At 39.2% G+C, this 13674-nt stretch overlaps 2 protein-coding genes across 2 annotated transcripts in view; one reads left to right on the forward strand and one right to left on the reverse strand.

The window, feature by feature from the left end:
- Positions 1-13674, reverse strand: part of tfpia (tissue factor pathway inhibitor a) — a 1059262-nt gene that overhangs the window by 400499 nt on the left and 645089 nt on the right. The window lies entirely within an intron of this gene.
- spegb (striated muscle enriched protein kinase b) overlaps positions 1-13674 on the forward strand; it is a 109277-nt gene that overhangs the window by 68233 nt on the left and 27370 nt on the right. Inside the window, exons 5-13 of the mRNA XM_079822473.1 lie at positions 3053-4617; positions 4735-4878; positions 5217-5399; positions 9130-9305; positions 9631-9719; positions 10171-10346; positions 11991-12251; positions 13158-13316; positions 13410-13599. Of these exons, the coding sequence (XP_079678599.1) occupies positions 3053-4617; positions 4735-4878; positions 5217-5399; positions 9130-9305; positions 9631-9719; positions 10171-10346; positions 11991-12251; positions 13158-13316; positions 13410-13599 (2943 nt within the window). The remainder of the gene's footprint in view (positions 1-3052; positions 4618-4734; positions 4879-5216; positions 5400-9129; positions 9306-9630; positions 9720-10170; positions 10347-11990; positions 12252-13157; positions 13317-13409; positions 13600-13674) is intronic.

Consider the following 13674-nt stretch of genomic DNA (forward strand, 5'->3'; position numbering starts at 1 on the left):
GCTTTATCAAAATGACACTAAACCACTTTAGTGGATGCTCCTATTCATTCCACATAGTCATAAATATAACTTTTAAATTGTTACTCTCAGTGATTTGATTTCATGATCAAGTCATTTTTTTGCTGTGGTAGCTTGACAAGGGTTCAAAATTCTGAATATTTTAGATTTATTCCCGCAAAAATGTATTTTGCATTATTTTTATTACAAAGCTGTTGTTGAACTTTAATTGTTTTCACTGCATATTGGTGACAAACAGCACAGCGATGATGTGTTACTCCAGATGAGCCAGTCCCAGTCTCTCTGTACCCGTCACAACAACAAATCATAATTTTGTTGCTCATATATTCATTTTGGTGGCTTAATGTAAGGAATATTTCACATTCTGGATATAAAAAAAACTAGTCATGCTGGACAAACTTCTGATTGTAAAAGTTGAAGATGTGTGAGTCGTGACAGGTGTTTTCCTATGTAGTTGGTTGTATTGTCTTGGATTTCAACTTAAACCGTGTTTTGTATTGTTAGATATTGGACAAAAGCCGGTATCTACTCACATTTGATGCTGGCTAGAATGTATAAGTGCAGATATTGTTAGAAAAGAAAAGAGGGCGACTTATTGTATCTTCTGTGTTATCTATCCCTCCATAGCACTCTTCTTTACCCATGTTTGAGCCAGGGTTGACTGTAACACTCTTAACAACAAATATATCTCAAACTCTCCTTTAAGTTTTAGTTTTCTTAGTCTATTATAAACCAAATTTTCAAATTTCATCCCACTCTGTTTAGCATTGAACAATACCAAGCTTTACATATTTTCAAACCCGCTGTTATCCATTAGTTTCTGTTTTCCACCCAGTTCTTTGGTTCTGCTTTTGATTTGCTGCTCATTTGTATCATGAATGTGTTGAACGGAGATCTATTGGTAATGACGGGCTGTTCCTGTTCGTGCCTAACACTTGGATAACCTTAAAGAAAGTCATGGCTCTGTCTAAGAGAGGTCAGGCTCAGGGCACTGTCAGGTAATGACCTGACCTTTAAAGCAGCCGACTTATAATCTGTCAGATCTGTGTCACATCATGTACAAACTGAGATGCTGAGAGCACAATGACCTTCTGTTCAGGTCAAGATTTTTCGGGAGCTGCTAAAGGAGTCTAAGAATAGATTGTCAGTAGAAGTGCTGCTGTAGGCCAAACCGTTAAATCTGAAGACAAAGCATTTAAACTCCAAAATAGTAATTGCTGAGTAAGCTTAAGGTGATGCATCATCCATTGCCTGTACACTCATTCTGTTTTAATGTCACTAAAACATTACCAGTTTACTTTGCATCATAATAAAAGTAATGGTAAAATGAAGGTTTATAAGCTCATCATACCTAGCATTACTCTTTCAAAGAACTTTGAATTACTAATAAACTAATAGTGTAGTGTAGCTCAAAATATTACAGGTTGAGACAAAAATAGTTTGAATTTAGTTGAGCATAACACAGAACCTCCCTCACGCACCGTTATTGCCTTTTCATTCCTCATCTAGATTTATTTTCATTTAGTTCATACTTTCCTTTGACCCCCATTGTCCATATGCAAATTATTTTCGTTTTCTACTCGCACAGCAGTCGATGCAAAATTGAAGCTGAACAAAGTTTGCATTTAAACATGCTTGCATCACTTTTTTGTGTTCGGTATCATCGACCCCTTCGGTTTCCCCCTGGTTTTTTGTGCATGCTGTTTTCGGTGAATGCATAGCATGAATTCTTGCATGCATGCACATGATGCCTTGACTCGCAAAGATAGGAGGGCATAGATCTTGTAAGAACTCTCAGATTGAGATGCTCTGTACACAAAAATTGTCATTTTTTTTCAACATTAAATATCAGTGTTTCAATGGTAATGATCTCAAATAAAGTGCAGTCTAAAACACGGTGATGTGTTGAGTATTATTCCCTCAAGTAAAGCCAAAAATACAACAGACTGTATATTCATGTGTAGATACATTTGGAAAATATTTATCTTGAATAGTTTAGTTAACCATCTAGAACTGCTATTGCTAGTTGCTGGTTTTGTCATACTAACATCACACATTTGTAAGGATCATCCCTCTATTTTAACCGAATTTGTGATTTGTTTTCGCATGATTTTGATGCTGCATGAGAGATGTTCTTTATAGTGCACTGGATATACAATACAAGAATAAGTTTGTCAAACTACCAGATGGGAAGGAAGCCACACTGGTTGCATTTACAGTACTTTTAGCTGTATCAGCTCTGCAAGGTTAGTGCAGTTTGGTCCGTGCTGTGTAAACAAGAAAGATTTTTATGTTTTACTGCTATTCAGACATTTTCTTGTGCACAGCCATTTTTAATTTAGCCCCTTTTAGCAGTATTCTTGATGATTCAACATTTAATAGTTATATGCCTGCTCTAATTCTTGTTTTACTCTTCCTTCCTAGCACTGGCAAGTGACTATTTACTTATTCCTGTAGATATCTAGTGATGTGTGGTGGTCTAGCCCAGTGATTTTGGAAGGTATAGGCTAGTAGGCACAATTTAATCTGCCATGTGCTAATATTACATTCTTTTTGCACATTCAGTTGTGTTGTAGAAAAAAAGGTAGAAAAATCTTATAGGTTTAGTTTAATTTTACATTTAAATCTGGTCTTGACTGTCACTACGAGATTAATGGAATATGTTTTATTCATGCTCTGAACATCCCCTCACATTATTTTTATATTTCAATTGATCAATTAACAGAAGCTCATAACCATTGTTGATTTTGTTTATTTATCTCTCCTGAAATTTGAAAATTATGAATGTTCACATCACTCCTTCCTCCTTATTAAAAAAAAAAGAAGAAAATATTTATCTCAAATTAAGACATTAACAGAAGTAGACTCTAATTAACTTGCGCACAAACACATGCAGACAGTCCCATTTAAGATCCCACATCAGAGAAATTAGCCTCTCTGGCCCCTCTTCCAAAGTCCTCATCCAAACAGTTGGGATCACCCCTTGCATAACCCCATACTCTAACAGAACATTTCCCTCAAACACCTCTTTTAGGAGCCCATCTGAAGAAGTTTTGAGGGAATCTCCCCCTCAAGTCCTACCACCCCCTTCCCCCAAAATTGGCCGCTCTACTGCCTCTCCTTTGCTCAGCCGTTCTGGTTCAGCCCCTGCCACACCCCTAGCCCCACGCAAGAAAGTTGTCGTACCAACTGAATATCAAGACACAGTACCAGGAGAGTTTGAGGAGAAGATTAAGCAACCTAAATCCTCAGGCATGTCTCAGAGTAGTGCTCAAGACTCTCGACCCCAAACCCCCGTCAGCGAGTATTCCCGTAAGGAACTTACACCTCGGCCCTCACCAAAACTGACGAGAGCTAGCTCCAAGATCTTTGAGAAGGTGCGAGTCTTTGAAGAGCGCAGAAGAAGTATTGATAACCCTGAGGGATCTTTATCTGGACGTTCTTGGGCTGGATTTAATAGAGCCTCATCTATTGACTCCGATGAAGGAGGGAGCCGGTTGGGGATCTCGAGGGAGAGCTCCAAAGAAGACCTTCGTGAGGCTCTGAAGGCAGATGCAGCCCAGAGAAGGACTATGTTCAAACAGCGGGCTGCTTCCCTGGAGGACAGACCCCGTTACTCCCAGAAGGTGCAGGACATTGAGAACAAGTTCACAGAGGAGCTCCAGCGTATCAAAAAACTTGTCGGTAAACCACATATGAAGAAATCCTTCTCAACAGAGCAGCTTTCTACTCATCACAGGAGCAGGCAGCCTGTAGGGAAGTTAGAGCCCATCCCACCTCAGGTTCTTCAAAAGCTGCAGGATAGAGAGCGTGCTCAGCGAGAGCAAGAGATGAGAGAGAGAGAGCAAGCCAAAGAACGATCACCTCCGAAATCACCGTCTCGCAGACGAAAAGATCAGCTGGCACAACAATCACAGGAAAAAGTTGAAAGTGATCGGCTTATCCCATCTACTAAGATGGTAAGCACATTTGGACATGAGCCATCCCCTCCAGAGGCCATGTCACTTTCTGATTTACCTGGACAAAGATCTCCAAGACTTCGTGGCCCAAGCCCAAGCAGAGATAGTCCTCGAAAGTCTCCAACTGTAGAGATAACTGCCATGACTGAGGAGCGCTCTCGAGGAAGAGCTGAATCTCCATCCAGAAATGTCTTGGAGATGACATTACGCAAAGTGCAACCAAGACCTGCAAGTCCCCTGGTAAAACGTGTTGTTCGTGTTCAGGAAGTTCCTCAACCAGATGAAGAGTCCATGCATAGGAAGACGCCAATGGAGGTGTCACTGAGAAAACTGGAAAGAAGGCCTGAAAGTCCTCTGGTGCAAGGAGAAACTGTAGCCATTCAAGAATGCCCTGTCCAAGCTCCCCCCAAACCTCCAAGAATTTCCTCCTCTTCCTCATCTGAGGAAAAGATGGAGCTAGATGTGACTCCTCTTCCATCTGCACCAAAGCTCACCATACCAAGAATTATTGTTGAAGAGGAGCCGATGGAGACGGACACACCTGCAGAAAAGGCTGTGAAAAGTGGCACTGGTAAAGAGGAAAAACCCCAAAGAAGCAGAGGAAGAGGACGCAGACAAAGACCAATGTCCCCTGAATTAGGTCAGTTAAGAAATTCCAGTGGGATGCAAATCTTTGACTTTGTAATATCCAAGCTGGATATTATATTTGAGGAATATCACATCTATTGGTTCTGACATATCTCTTTTTCTATTACAGAATCTTCAGATGACTCGTATGTGTCTGCAGGAGAGGATCCTTTAGAGGCTCCTGTGTTTGAGTTTCCACTTCAGGACACTGTGGCCTCCACTGGAACAGAGGTCCTATTAAAATGCATCATCAGTGGTACCCCTCTCCCTGAAGGTAAGTACTTTATTGCTGCTGTAATAACTTCAAACAGAACCTTTAGCATCTTGCATAGCTGACTTGAAACTGCAATATATGAGCATCACGGAGAGGCAGTCATGGTGTAGTCCCTGTTCACTCTGAATCATTCACTCAAAAGTGCAATCTGTGAAGGCTGCAGCTTGCAAGTTGTCAGCTCAACAGTACTATCAGTTCTATACGTTCAGACAGCAACACTTGAACAGGCTTCTTTTTAACTAATTCCAGGGTGACTTAGGAATAAGATTGTACTTTCTAGCCTTTACAATTTTGCTGCTGGAGGGATATAACAACAAAGAAATGTACTTTATATACAGTTACATGGAAGAGAGACAACATTGAGATCAAGAACAGCCCAACCCATGTTGTAAAGGTAGAGGGGGAAAGGCACTCGTTGCTCATCAAATGGACAAAGCCAAGTGATGCAGGAACATATACAGTTACTGCTACCAACGAGGTGGGCGAGATGTCCAGCAGCGCTACTCTTTTCATCAAATCAGGTGAGTGTTTTATGGTGAAGCTGTACCTTCACACTAGCAGCAAGCTGCTCTGCTGTTGGTTGATAGTAGGCATCCCTACTCAACCGCTGTATCAGGCGACAGATCACTCCCATTGTTCATTGCATTGGTTTTTATTTGCAAAGAGCTGAATTCTGCTCAGGATTGTGGCAACCGCCAATGGTTGCCGTCACTCATGTCGCTGCAAATCTCAATAAAAACAAAGGAATTCTTCATCACAGCATATCGCTGTATGCGTGAACGCCGCTTGATCTTTTTTAGAAGAGAGCTATTAGGCTTTGTCTAGTATCAAATCAGAAGTATCAGATCATTTTAAACGTATTACTTGCCTTAAGCTAGATTTTTGGTTTTAAAAAAATGCAGAGAAAGTTTCCAAGTAAATGTTTTGAGTATATACTTTTAAGCAGCAAGGATGAGCATATTGTGTTTTCAGTCTGAGTTAAGGATGTGGGAGTTTGAAGGGTAACGTATGGGATTTTAGAGGAGCGAATTTCAATACCTTCAGATATCCATGTAGGATCAAAGGCAGTGAGTCACTCCGTCAACATGCAGCCCTGCAGGGTAGGGGTTAGCATCTTTGTGTTGGTGTTTAAATCACCCTTAAAGCAAAATAGTCATTAAATTAACCATAAAACTTTTTGTCTCACCGACAGCTCTCTCTCTTGTGATCTCTCTGTTTGGTTTCACAGTGCCTCTGTTTTGCCTCCTCTATCTTTTTGTTTGTGCTTCTTTGCTTTCTCCTTCTCTCCTTGAGATCTCCCTTGTTCTCCCACTGTGGTTCCGCCTGGATAGTTACCATAGCAACCCAGAGGTTAAATTGAACATATGAATTGTTTAACTGCGTGCAGGCCTCATAATGAGTGAGAAAAAGATGGAAGCACATACATGGATGTGACTGGACAAATTGGAAATGTTAGTCAAAGCCACTAATCCATTTCTTCAGTTGCTTTGTTTGACCAAAAATTTGGCAAGTGGAAGTAGCTTTTTTTTGCTGGTTTTACGAAGAAAGTATGGAATTACATTATTATTATTTTTTTTATAGTTGCATGTACATATGAGAATGTATTTTATGTTTGTGTATGGAGTTGTACACAGTAAGGTTAATGTTTACATTTGTTTTTAGGATTTCTTTTCACTGTTTTTATGTTGTTGTTGTGTTATTTAAATTGCATGGTGAAGCTGAAGACAAATTTCTTCTTTGTGGATGATAAAGTAACTCATTCTATTTATTTTATTTAGTTTTTTTGTGTGTGTGGCTTTTTGGTAATGTTTAACATTTAGGTTTTATTTAACAAATTTTGCCATGTTTAAATTCTTAAGTATTCCATGGATCATTGCAGGAATTGCAAAAATGTTTTTGCATTTGTCTGATGGAGATGCCTGAGTACATATTCTAATATTCTTCTAGCACACCCTCGTTTGTTCTAATGGTTAGAAAGAGAAAGAGAAGCTTTACCTTATTAGGGCGGTGAATACCAGGGGTATTTTTAGCACTCCTTCCTCCATGAAACGATCTGTTAATAATCTCATATATAGTGGATCCTTACTTCATTGACAGCATGTTGTTAAAACTACCATTAGTCAATTAGGCCTTTATTTTCCACAATAACACGACAGCTAGACAGTTGTTCCTGAGAAATCAAGTACGCTTTTATCGACAGATGAAAGACCTGCTTTAAAGTCATTTTCTTTACAGTTCATGAAACCATAGGTTTGCTGAGCTACAGCAGAAGTGAGAGAGTTTGTAAGAGGCATATAAATAGGATGGTTGCTATGAGAAGTATTTTATGGCAGTTCCTTTGACTTGAATGGAAAAAAGGGGGGACATCTGCATCTGTTTGTGCTGATGTAAATGTGAGAGGTAGTGTCTTATTGAAAGCGAGAGAGCCAGAGAGAAAGTGCAAGGGAGGGTACGGAAGACATAGTGTCTACACGAGATTACCAGTTGAAATCTGAGGGCATTCACTAAGGTGCAAATCTAAGGTGCTGACATATTAACACAAATAGTGTCAGAACTGAACATGCGCTGGTGCCCTCGGTGTTGGCTTTGTACATGGCTGAGGTCTGGATGAAGGATCAGGGCCAGGTAGGTTTGTGTTCAAGAATTTGGGTTGCACTTTATTTTACAGTATGTGCACTTATGTGTGTACTTACAGTGTACTACTACTTCCCTAAGAAAGTACTGGTTAATATAAGGAAACTACATGGGTTAAGGTTTAGGAGTAGGTAAAGGTTTAATACCTAGTTATTACCTAGTTATTGTATTAACTATAATACGTAAATTGTATGTACATAGGGAACAAGACTGTAAAATAAAGTGCTACCAGAATTTGTATGATGGATTTCCAGAGAATAGTACAATATTACAGAGTTTGACCAGCCTTTCCTTTTTTTGTTAAGCTTCTTTCGGATACCCTGTTTGTTTTAAAAGTTTTATTCTTTTTTTCTTTAAAGTAAAGTGAAATTAATCGCTGTCTTTAAGCCGTTGGAGTTCTTGAAAATGTTACCGCTTTGAAATTAGAATCATACCCGAGTTCACGGTAATGTATATGCTCTAAGCTGTTGTAAGAAGAGACATGGTGTCTATTTTTTCTCCTGGTACATGCATTGCCGAGTCTCACTGCACAGCGTTGCTTCAGGCCTCTCACGGCAAATGGTTTTAAGTGTATACACGTGTATCTCACTTAAGGAATCACTCTCCGTTCTGTAGATTATTTCTGTGTGTCCATTTGTAAATCAACATCAGCAGTTTAGTTTTAGATTGAATGGATGCAATTTAAAGACACTATGAAATGGCTTGGCAAGCACTTTTTTCTTTCCCGTTTGTTGACACAGGAACTTGAAATGGGACTTACAGAAGGATTACAGGGCCCATAGCATTTAGTTTACATCATAGCCATGAGCCTACATCCTACTTGGCAGGTGGCATTAATACAAGACCAGTCATAAATAATTTTGTCAGTTTTGCTGGAACAGAAAAATGAGATAATCTACTGACAGTTTTGTCAACATTTTGTCAACTTCTAGGTGTATACAAGCATATTTTGTTTCATGTGATATGTCTAGATTGAGTTAAATATTAGTGTACATTTTACTTAATCTTAAATTAAAATGAATTTTTAAGTAAACACTCATTTTTAAACAAATGTTTGCAGGGTCATAGCAATCAAATTTTTTGTCTTTTGTAAATTGTAGTGTAATGCAAACAGCTACAAATTCATCTCTTCTGGTCATCTGAATGGCACAGAAAATCCATTAGAAATGTCCTTTAGCTTAACAAATTGGTTGTTAGACACTCTTCTGAGTAAATATTCTTCATCCTCTGTTTTTGTGGTGGTTTTTAAAAGCAATCTGTCTCTAGCACTGGCATTCCCAATATCATTGGACTTTTATGAAATTGGATTTGGGATTACAGTATCCTTTCTCTTCAGGGATGCTGGTATGTATTCAGCCCATGTCTTTCACCCTTCACCTTTCTAATCCATTTCTCTCTGTCAGAGCCAAAAGCAAAAAGTAATTCTCTGTCAATTTCACATCTGTGGTGATGTTGTTTTTGAACCAAAAGAAATCATATTGTTCTGCAGATTTGTTTATAGTGTTATTGAGATGAATGTTGATTATATTCGTTGAAAATCTTCCCAAGTGTGTGCAAATGCGAATCTGAAAGTATTGCTTGTAAGATCCATTCCAATCCCATTGGTGTTTCTTACAGAGCCCAGTCAGGACCAGCGTGGGAACCTTGGTGTACCCATGGACGTCAGCAGTCCCATCACATCTGATGAGGAGTACCTCAGTCCTCTTGAGGAGGGGATGGATTTCTCCTCCTACAGGGGACCTGAGCCGAGGAAGATCGTGGACACTCGATTCAAGGAGCCGCCAGCCTTTCAGGTATCAGAAAATTAGACAGATTTTAAAATATTATATCAGAATACATTATTGACCACTTTTACATGCACATCATGTAAAATCCATGTTGTAGTTAAGCCTTAAGACATTTTGATTCTCAATAGCGATTGGAATATTCATGTGCACGTTATCATGTGGACCTATTCCAAATAAACTAAAACATGACCATTCTTCTGCTATTCTCTTTTTCTAGATATTTTTGTGCGTGTAACATTTGTCATCAACTGCACATTGCCTTTTAATATTTTAAGTTTCTCTAATCCTTACAAAAGAAAAACTAGCCTCTGTGTGTTTACTAACATGACAGGTTGTTATTGGAGACCAAACGGTTATAGAGGGTCAAGAGGTGACCATGTCTGTTCGAGTGAATGGACAGCCTAAACCCATGCTTTATTGGTAAGTTCCACGCTTCAAACCTTTACTTTATTTGTCTAGATTAAACAATAGTTACACTTTATTTTGATAGTCCATTATAGACATTCTAATAACTATAAGTCTTTGCAACTACATGTCAACTAACTCTCATTAGACTATTAGTAGACTGTTAGGTTAGGGTTAGTGGAATAAGTTGACATGTACAAAGTTACTCATAGTCGGTAGAATGTCTGTTGGGGAACCATCTAAAAGAGTTAACAGATATTAAACAGACAGTCTATTAAAAGTCTATCGTCTGCTAGTTGACATGTAGTTGCAAAGTTATGTACAGTTGGTAGAATGTCTAAAGTTGACTATCGAAATAAAGTGTTACCTTAACAATCCATAATATAGATTTAAACAGAATGGACTGTTCGTTCATTAATTTCTTGATGGACTGTGATGTGACAACTTTTATTTTCCCTCGTATCAGGCTGAGAGACAGAGTGACCATTAAAACAGGTCCACGGCATATCGTCCATGAGACAGAGGAGGGCAACTTTGAGATGTTAATCAAATCGGCACAGAAGTCAGACACTGGAGTTTACACCTGCAAGATCATCAACGAGTATGGAACTAAACAGTGTGAGGGCAAACTGGAGGTGAAAGGTAAGGGCTTCAACTATAGTAGTCATGCATGGTTTGTGTTCATTTGGGGATCCTAAGCATGATAAATCATGGGCCCTAAGGCCCTATTTTAATGATCTGAGCACATGGTCTGAAGCACATGGCGCAGGTGCGCTTAGGGTGTGTCCGAATCCACTTTGGCTAGTTTAATGACGGAGAAAACGCGCTAGGCGCATGGTCTAAAAGGATTGTACCTAGTCTCTTAATGAGTCATTGGTGTGTTTTGGGCATGACATGCAATAAACCAAGCAGAGTCATCTCCCATTCCCTTTAAAAGCCAGTTGCGCTTGCACCATGCCGGATTCGCTATTTACATGGCGGAATTTGCGAGCGGAAAGACTGAACGCTTGTCCAGAGAGGAATCTTTTATTTTTAATATTTAAAAAATGTTGTGTGCTGCTGTGCGTCCCTGTGTGTGTGTAATAAGCAGAGTGTACTCTCGTTGGGCACCCGCCTATAGGCGCATATTACTAACGCGCCCTTCAAATAACAAAAAATACTGCACCATTGACTTTAGGCCAGGTTTTGTTGGTCACTAGCACACTGCATTTGCTATTTAAACAATGTGGCACTGGACGTGAAAAGGATAACTGCGTGGGGCTGAAACTAGCAAAAAACACTTGTGCCTCGCCTGGTGAAACATTGCGGCGGGTGTATGATAGGGCCCCAAGTGTTGATAACTTAAAGAAGATGTGTGCAATGCTTTCTTCTTTCCCAGCTTATTCAATATTCATTAATATATTCAATATTCTACTACTGTATAAGTAAGCCATTCATAGGTTCATTACCCTGAAAATCTGTGTATTTGAGGTACTTTACATTTATGAGCAGTTTGTAGCTTGGCAAAGTAGCTTCCAGAATACAAATGATCACCTTTTGAATGTTTAATACATAGGATTTTTCAAATGATTAATGCAGCAAGATGATTTCTGTGTTTGAATGTTAGTCAGTGAATGTGTTTGAATGCATAATGTGAGGTTTGTCTCAGCCAGTGATTGTCTGGCCATATTACACATGAATGGGTCATTGTGCACGACGCAAATAGTTTTTACATGAGAAGTGCACTCATGAATACAGAAGAGATTTGCAGTTAATTTAGTGAACTACCATTAAAAGTTTGGGGTCAGTATTTAAAAAATATATTAATACTTTAATTGAAACAAAATCAGCATATTAGAATGATTTCTGAAGGATCACGTGACAATCACAGAAATAAAATGCATTATAAAATAAAATATATATATTTTTTGTTTTTGTATTTTATGTCAGATAAAAGCAACCTTGTTATAATATGCATTAGTATAGCCTTGGTATACTATGCATTTTAAAATCCTTTTAAAGTTTTAAGAGTCTTAAATAGCCAAAATACAGAGTCTCAGATCTGGCAGTTTTAAATTCTGGGTATAATTTTGAGCTGATCCGTACTGAGCCATGAACGGATTATGCTGACAGACAACGTCTTAGCGTATTCATCTAATATTTCTGCTCTGCTGTACAACACAAGCTATTATCAGACTATGTCTGCAACAGATTAAATACATTCAAAGTCTCTTTAAGCTTCTCGGGATTTCCTCAAAAGGTTTTTTTTCCTCATTTCTCTTTGGTTGATCTTTGTTTTTTCTCCAGCTCGTCCAGTAGAGCCAGGCCTGGCCATCATTCGTCCAGTGAGGGATGTAATGGTGAAGGCGGGAGAGACTGCACTGTTCGAGTGTCATGTGATCGGCCCACAGGACACAGATGTTGATTGGCTGTCAGATGGGAAACTCATCCAGCCAGCTTTGTTGAACTGTAAGATGCACTTTGACGGGAAAAGGTGCAGGCTGCTGCTTAACTCTGTACATGAAGATGACAGTGGAACATACACCTGCAAACTGAGCACAGCGAAAGGTGAGCAGCTTGGTATTGGACTGCAAAGGTTCTGTATACACTTTGATATCAACATATTAGCTAGGTTTCCATCCACCTATTTTTATGTGAAATGTTGGGATATCGCATAAAAAACACTGGATGGAAATGCTAAGATGCACATATAGTAAATTCTAAAAATGCATATAAAAAACTTGAGGCAGATCTTTTTTTATCCGGTAAGAAAGCATGCATAAACTACAATGGAAACACACTTACCGAATAAATCCCTCGGTTCGCAGCAAAAAACTCCCATTACTTACAAATGTTGCTTTGGTCATTCTGAAATGCTTGAGCCAAAGTCTGTCATCAGGATGATTTGCTATAATGACCTCCGAAACTGTCTTGCACGATTGCATTCCCAAAGACCAGACATCTGCCTCCAAAAACAAGTTAACATGACAGCATTTCATCTGCACACTCTTGAGGCGCAAGTCATTTATGCTGTTCACAAAAAAGAGCCAGAGTAGTTTCTCCAATTGCCCAAAATTTCTCCCAAAAATGAATCATTTACTTGTATGACTGACTTTCACTATAATGGACCAAAACCATTGAAATTTTGTGTTCAGCAAAAGAAAGTCAATGCGGTCTAAAACAACATTGACAAAAACAAACACCGAGACATTTTTACTAACATTTGTGTTCCATAGAAGAAAGAAATTCATACATTTTTGGAATGACACGAGGGTGAAGAATAACAGATTGTTAATTTTTGAGTGAACTGTCCCTTTAAATGCACAGTAGCAAAAAAACAAACAGCCAATAAATAAAAATGTTGTTTGCATTACAGGTATGACCCTTTTGGCAAGGTTTTATGACGTGATCTGTACTAATTGCATGACCCTTATTAAACTGTCTGTTTCATTTCATGTGTCATGTAATTTATAGAGGAGTTGACCTCTAGTGCCAAGCTAAAGGTCGTAGCATCCATAGAGCCCCTCTTCACCCGTCAGCTGGATGTACTGGAAGTTATCGAGGGTCGTAATGCTCGTTTTGACTGCAAGGTCAGCGGGACGCCACCACCTCGGGTCACCTGGAGCCACTTTGGTATGTGTCTAATTCCCTTGAGTGCCTCCCAGTGTCAGTCCTGTAAAATAACATCATAATGGTTGGGTCATTTGTGTGTCATGTCTTCAACAGATCATTCTCTGGAGGAAAGCGAAGACATTCGGATCTTGAAAGAAGGAGGACGGCACTCATTAATCATCTCTCATGTTACTAATGAAGATGAGGGCCTCTATACGGTAGTGGCGCGTAACTCATACGGGGAGGCCGAATGCGCAGCGGAGCTGTATGTGCAGGAGCCCAGACCGGCAATATCCTCTCAAATGTATGACCTTTTACAAATGCATCACTCAGAACTTGATTTAGAGGGGTAGTTCACTCAAAAATGAGAATTCTGTAT

Source organism: Gobio gobio (assembly GCF_949357685.1).
Source record: "Gobio gobio genome assembly, chromosome: 7".
NCBI lineage: Eukaryota > Metazoa > Chordata > Actinopteri > Cypriniformes > Gobionidae > Gobio > Gobio gobio.